At 34.6% G+C, this 7,242-nt stretch overlaps 1 protein-coding gene across 1 annotated transcript; it reads right to left on the reverse strand.

Annotated features, from left to right (window-relative positions):
• Nucleotides 1-841: 841 nt before the first annotated feature.
• On the reverse strand, nt 842-6,352 carry LOC130027626 (hyaluronidase PH-20-like). The gene is made up of 3 exons (XM_056118476.1): nt 5,465-6,352; nt 4,553-4,642; nt 842-1,144 (listed from the first exon to the last, which is right to left on the reverse strand). Exons 1-3 carry the CDS (start codon nt 6,350-6,352, stop codon nt 842-844), a joined length of 1,281 nt encoding a protein of 426 aa, XP_055974451.1.
• Between the last annotated feature and the right edge of the window lie 890 nt (nt 6,353-7,242).

Raw genomic sequence — 7,242 nt, forward strand, 5'->3', positions numbered from 1 at the left:
ACAAAGAGGCATTTTTTTAATTGAACTGGTTTTGTTTCTTTTTTAAATAAAACTATAGTTTGGAACAGGTTAGTTTATATTCACGAAGAAATGATAAATTCAATAATAACTATTTTTATCTGAACTAGCAAAGCGTAGTTAAATATTCTTAGTTTTCTTAAAGATTGCTTTGCTAAAGTTATATGTAAAAATGTAAATAATATCAGAACCTGATACAGATAGTAAAATGAACTAGCAGAATGGGTCCAGTGAGTTATTACATAGGTTAAGCACTTGACTTGAAGGTAGCCAACTTGGGTTCAGATCCCCAGTACCACCAATGGCTCCTCAAGCGCACACAGGAATGATATCTGATCACAGAGCCTGGAGAAAACCCTGACCACCTCTAGTTTTGCCTCCTCAAAAATAATTAATGTTGGAAACATAATTATTGGAATTAATGATTTCATTTATCATAAATTTATTTATTATAAATTAATCATAAATTATCAAAACTCATTTATCATAAATCATTTTATTTAAAATTCATTCATTCACACATGATTTCATTTATATTATATTCAGCGAATAAGTCATTGGTAGTGTTTTACTGGTTAACATTCTGAAGCCCTTCTTAGAGGCTGTTGAAGATGACTTCCAATGAATAGTCACTCTAAAGAACCCAAAAGGCACTTTTTCAGAAAAAAGAAGTCAACATTGCAGATAGTATAGAAAATATGATATTGCTAAAAAGTCAGAACTTGACGTTTTTTCCAATAAGAATAGGATCTTAGTCAAGTGGGTCTAGAGAGGATGACATGCAAACATTAGCATTACATACATTAAGGTAATTAATGCTTAGCTAAGAAATTGTCTGATTACAATCCATATTGGAATAACAGCGGCACTCAAATTTTTCGGCAAATTCATTCACATATAGCTTTGCAATATTCTCATTCACTTTGGACTCTTTAATGTCCCCATTTCCAATCCTAAATGTTTCTTCTTTCAGATGAAGATAGTCAGTTGAGTTCCAATCTTTCCTTTTACATATTCCTTGCCCTTTACAGAGCACTTGGCTACACCTTTCGGCCTCACGCGTAACATTCAGTAAGTAAGGATTTAGGACATCATTTAGGTAATTGGTTAGATTGTTGCATGAATTCTGTAAATAAAAAGTTGGGAGTATCAAAGGACAAGGTAACATATATAGGAGTGGATTCACTGTGCGAAGCGTTTTCTAAACAATAACAACAAAAAGAGGGCCTGAGCAATAGTAAAACAGGGTGGGCATTCGCCTTACAGGTAGGTGATCAGTTCAATATCCAGCATCCCATATGGTCCCCTCAACACTGTTTGGTATAATTCCTGAATTTTGAGCCAGGAGTAACTCTTGAGTATCACTGGGTGTGATACCCAAAACAAAATAAATGAATAAATTCTTTTAAAAAAGAACAACAAGATCTCCCATTTGACCCAGCTATAGCACTCCTGGGAATATATCCCAGAGAGGCAAAAATGTATAGTTGAAGTGACATCTGCAATTGTTTGTTCATTGCAGCATTCTTTACAATAGCCAAAATCTGGAAAAAACCTGAGTGCCCGAGAACAGATGACTGGTTAAAGAAGCTTTGGTACATTTACACAATGGAGTACTATGTAGCTGTTAGAAAAGATGAAGTTATGAAATTTACATACAAGTGGTACTACATGGAAAGTATCATGTTAAGCGAAATGAGTCAGAAAGAGCGGGATAGACACAGAAAGATTGCATTCATCTGGGGAACATAAAGCAACAAAACGGGAGACTAACACCCAGGAAGGGCTCAGATTAGTACCAGGAATTTAGCTCCATGACTTGAAGGCCAGCCACATGTGCTAGGTGAGAAGGAAGCTCAGATAGAGAAGAGAGCACCAAATAAAGGGTGTTGTGAAGACCCTCCCAGGGTGGGAGAGACATGCTAAAAGTGGTCTATAGACCAAACATGACTGCCACTCAACGCCTCTCTGGCAAAACACAGTACCCAAAAGAAGAGAGAGAGAACAGGGAGGAATGCCCTGCCACAGCGGCAGGGTGGGACGGGGGGGTGGGGGGGAGGATGGGGGGTAGGAGGGATGCTAGGACCCGTGGTGGGGGAGGATGGGCACTGGTGGAGGGATGGGTACTTGATCATTGTATAACTGAAACCCAAGCACAAAAATTTATTAGTCTATAAAAAAAAATTTGTAAATCTACAACTGTACCTCATGGTGTTTCACTAATAAATTTTTTTAAAAAGTCAAAAAAAAAAAGAACAACAAAAAGAGCACCAACAAATGAAATTCAGCAAGGGAGAAAATACTTTTTCTGTTTAGCCATGCAACATCTTATTATCTTTCCTTTGGAGAATCTGACAGGCTACAAAAAGTATCCTGCCCACACGGCAGAGTCTGGCAAATTTCCCGTGTTGTATTCAATATACAAAATATGAGTAACAATGATGGGTCTCATCCTCCTAATTCTGAAAGAGCATTCAAATGGCTCTTTTACAATCTCAGGGCTCGGAAGAAGGAGACGTTACTGGTGCCTGTTCGAGACAATCAACGAACAACAGGATGATCTTGATCGTGATCGTGATTGCCTAAACTAAAAAATGATCAAGACTTGTTAAAGCAAAAACTCAACACGGAGAATTCATAGTGATTAATCGTTGAAATAAAGTCTCTTGAAAATGGAGGTCGTATGTTTCAGGAAACATGAGTGATGCTTTAAACTATTTCTAAGTAGTTTTATATTTTAATTCATTTTATGATTTGTAAAAGATTCTGCAAAGTGTTTAACAGGATCTCTTTCTTTCAATTATTTATTTCCGTTACTTCTTTAGGCACTGTTGAACAGTGTGACATCTGAGAAATATAAGTATGCAAAATAGTTGAAAGTACTGAAATTATCTTTTTCAAGTTGCAAAATGAGGATCCAAGAGGTAGTATAGAATTCGAGAAGCTCCCTTAAATACAGCCAATCCTGCCTCAATCCCTCAAGACCAATAGTCTTCAAGTATCATCTAAAAAGAATCTTGAGAACAGAGTGAGAAGGAACCTCTCAGCATAGTTAAGAGTAAACACAAAACAGACAGAAACAAAGTTTCACATTGAAACTTACCTAATATTTATACCATTAAAAAATTGAAATTTTGACTAATTTATTTATGAGCACAAAAGAACCAAAAGTTCTTTACATCTTACATGATCAATTCTGTTCTTTATATTTCCTGAAACAAGATCCTGGCTCTTGATACCATAACACTTTCTCCATGACACATATTTCACCATCATGTCTACTTCTATCAATAAAGGAAAAGTTCACCTCCCAAAAATATGTGTTCCCTATGACGACACTATTTTTGCATTGAGTTTAAAGTTTCAAATAAGTTTAATACATTGGAAAATTGAATTTATAATCTTGAACCTTAAGAATGTTCTGAACATTTTCATTGATTTCAAAAAATAATTACCCTTTTATCATTAATTCAGGCCCAATTAAAATAAAGTATTTTAAAGACACTTTTTTATGTTTCAAAGACACTTATGAACAACAATATTTTAATTTTATATTATATTTTTGTCCTTTTGCATTTTTAAAATTTTTGGGTGACCTGGCAATGCTCAGGGGATACTCCTGACTCTGAATGTAGGAATTAGTTCTGCATTGCTGGGGGAGCCATATGGGATGCCAGGTTTCAAACCAGGGTTAGCCATGTACAAGGCAAATGCTCTACCTGCTTTATTACATCTTTATCCCCAACATTATGTTTTCTTTATGTTAAAGTATTCTATTACTCTTGGGCTAGAGAGGTAGTATTGTCTATAATATGCTTGTCTTACATGCTGATGACTCTTCAATTCCTGATACACATATATACATTTAAGCCCCTGGGAGTGATCCCTTAACACATACTGAGTACCCTGTGTGTGACAAGAAGGGGCAATTAAAAACCAGATCTATCACTCTTGAATTTTCTAATGCATTTTAAAAAACAAAGTAATTTTAGCCTAAAAGTTGTATAAAAAAACCACTAAACCCAATTTTACCCAAAAACATTGTTTTATGAACTTTACAATAAATTACAGTAAAGGAATTTTGTTCAAAGTCTATGTATATGCATGCTCAGGTAAGAATAATATAGTACTGTATCACAAACTAACAAGTGCATGTCAACTAGTGTCTATCAAGAGTAGAAACAGAAGATTAGAAATAGAAGAGTAGGAACAGAGGATTTCATTTAAAAATTACTCAATAAAATGGAAATAACTTTGTGACAGTAGAAGTGATTTTGCTTCTCAGTAGGAATCAAATCCACATTATGCCACTTCCAGATTAAAGTTCAGAATTGTATTATTTACTTCCAGACTAGAAAGAAAGAAAATACATCCTGCGTCTAATAGAAATAAACAAATGCTACATTATTGGATTCCATAAAACATATTGAGCACCTCTGATGTGTGAGGATCATCGCACCATTTTTATTCCTCAGAATCAACAAAGACATTAAAATTGAGAATAGTTTTGCCCATTGCCTACAATTAGACTTACCTCACTTTTGCTGAAATTGAGGCTTCCCCATACTATAATTCCAGAGGCACCTAGAGCAATACTCTCACCAATAGTATTCACAAGATCAAACTGTCAAAGTGATAGAAAAGTGTTAAACCTATTGGAACAAAACTAAAACTTTACACATAGAATAGTAAACTAAAGTTAAGCAGCAGAGTCTACAAATGTAATTTAATGTTTTCGTCTAACTTGATATTATCTTTTAAAAGATTCTGTCTTCATAAAACAAAAAGTATTTTCATAATGTTCATTGATCTATGTCAAAAAAAGAAGATACAGAAATGATCGCACAGTGAATAAGTAAGGCACTTTGTTGGCAAGTTCTGGCATACCTTAGATTTCTGTACCTCATATGGTACTCTGAGCATGTTTAGGCTGTCTGTGGCAAGATAATTGGAAAAAGGGACAAAAACTATGTAAGAATGAAGGAGGGAAGGAAGGAGAATAGGAAGGAAGGAAAGAAGGAAAGAAGGAAGGAAGGAAGGAGGAAGGCAGGCAGGCAGGCAAGAAGGAAGGAAGGAAGGAAGGAAGGAAGGAAGGAAGGAAGGAAGGAAGGAAGGAAGGAAGGAAGGAAGGGAGGGAGGGAGGGAGGGAGGGAGGATGGGAGAAAGAGAGGAAGGGAGGGAGGGAGGCAGAAAGGGAAGACAACTTATAAAAAGAAAAGTCAAGGCTAGAATAAATTTCTGAGTATCAACTATACCTCATTCTCATTGGAAGCTATATACGATTGAATTAAAAGTCAAACATAGTTTTATTTTACACTTCTATCATTATATGGTAAATTGGTTCTACCTCAAGTGTACTAAAATGTAAGTTTCATTCCCTTCAAAAATAATGTTTAATTCCACTGAATACAATGTCATGACCCGTGGTTTGCATTGATTTTCATACCTCAGAAAGAAATTCTCCAGGAGCATCTGTAAAATCCGGACGGACATACACAAAAACCGGAAGCGCATTTTCAACACCAAGATTTGCAGATACCCGAAAAGCTTCCTGGACCCTATTTCTGGCAAAGAGTGCCGCCCGTGGATTTGAACTTAAATTTTTATTCAAGTAAATGGATGGGTAAAGAGCAGTGCTTTCATTCCACAACCAGTAGAGTCGATCATTTCTTGATTTCTCTATGACAAAGCAACTTCCATTATATTCAATTTCCCTATACTGATGATTGTAACAATCAGGGAAAAGGTAAAAACCCCAATAGTTCTTTGGTCTTAATGATTTTCCGAGTTTTAAAGTCTCTAGCATGAATTCCTTTGCTTTCTCTTCAAATTCGCTTTTTGCTGTAGCATTAACTTTTTTTATATCAAGACTTGAATTTCTTTGTTTAACCAACTCAATAGATTTGTTCTGGTAAATAGTTTTTGAACCCCAATTTCTAGCCCAAGTGGGTCTCCAATCTTCCCAGTCAATAACAGCCAAGCCTACAGAACCGTTTTTTATATAATAATCAATGTCATTTCTGGCTTTTTGCAAGTGTGCTGTCAGATTTCCACACTGGGGAATACCTCCATTCACATCTTCTTTAGTACTCAGATTTATGTGAGGATAGAGACCAAGTCTATCCACATAAAACAATGTAACATTTTGACCAGTGGTATTTTTAGTAGGATATCCTATAAATGAGTAGATGCTCAGATTTATTGTCACATTGTATTCTTTAGGACAGTTTTCTGTTGGAACATTCCATGCAAGAATGTAAGTAGTGTTTGGAATAATCGGCCTTGCAGAATAATTCATTGTCAAGTAAACTGGAAACATAAGGAAGGTGACCATTGCCAGAAATGATCCGCTGAACCCAACAAAGCTGCAAAGGACGATACATTTGACCTCTAGTACTTTCATCATAAAAAATAATAATAGAAAAATGTTACGTATTCTGTGATCAAATATTTGATATTTTCAAATTTGATTTGAGATAGTAACAGAAAAGGATGATGATAACTGTGGTTCAATTTATTATATTTCTTCTTTTCTTATATTTTAGCGATGGTTTGCAAATTTCTCAAACATATCTGGAAAAAATACATATTAAGCCTATTAACTGTATTATAAATTGTAAATTTTATCATACTCAGAAGATCAAGAATCATGACTTTGATGAAATATTTAAGATTAAAAAGATTTTCTTTTGTTCATATATACACAGCATGTACTGTAACTCTGAAATAAATCAATTTATTTCCTATATGAGCATTTGTCTTTATACAGTTGGATTTATATCCAAAGAGAAGATATTACTAACTAAGTGCCTAGAATGATTATTAAATGTCTTTATAACATGTTAAGTAATCAAAAAATATTTGTATATTATGATGACTCCACAAATAACTAAAACTACAAGAGTCACTAATTTTTCTTAATAGCAGTAGATTGCTCTCGGCTTCCTCTATATAAGATCAAAATCAAGTTCCTCAAACTATTTAATTATTTCTACAATTTATTTATTGGGGATGTTAAGTTACTATAGTATTTGGACAATAAAATGACAATATCTCATATCTGCTGTGACATTTCAGTTAAGCAATATAAGTTTGAAAAACTGAAAAATGCATATAAACGTGTTCTGAATTTGTGATCCTTACATATTGAGAATGATTAAGACCCCCATTTCTGCCTATGTTGTGATAGAAGATATTCTATGAAAAAGATGGAGAGCAACATAC

This window comes from Sorex fumeus, unplaced genomic scaffold (genome assembly GCF_029834395.1).
Source record: "Sorex fumeus unplaced genomic scaffold, SorFum_2.1 ptg000037l, whole genome shotgun sequence".
Lineage (NCBI taxonomy): Eukaryota > Metazoa > Chordata > Mammalia > Eulipotyphla > Soricidae > Sorex > Sorex fumeus.

Excerpts from the sequence above, each read along its gene's own strand:
- LOC130027626 (XM_056118476.1), bottom strand. The coding sequence starts at position 6,352 with ATGGTCACCTTCCTTATGTTTCCAGTTTACTTGACAATGAATTATTCT. Across the intron at positions 4,643-5,464 it reads CTGGAGAATTTCTTTCTGAG|TTTGATCTTGTGAATACTAT; the intron begins GTATGAAAATCA and ends TCACTTTGACAG. Across the intron at positions 1,145-4,552 it reads TCAATTTCAGCAAAAGTGAG|AATTCATGCAACAATCTAAC; the intron begins GTAAGTCTAATT and ends TTTTATTTACAG.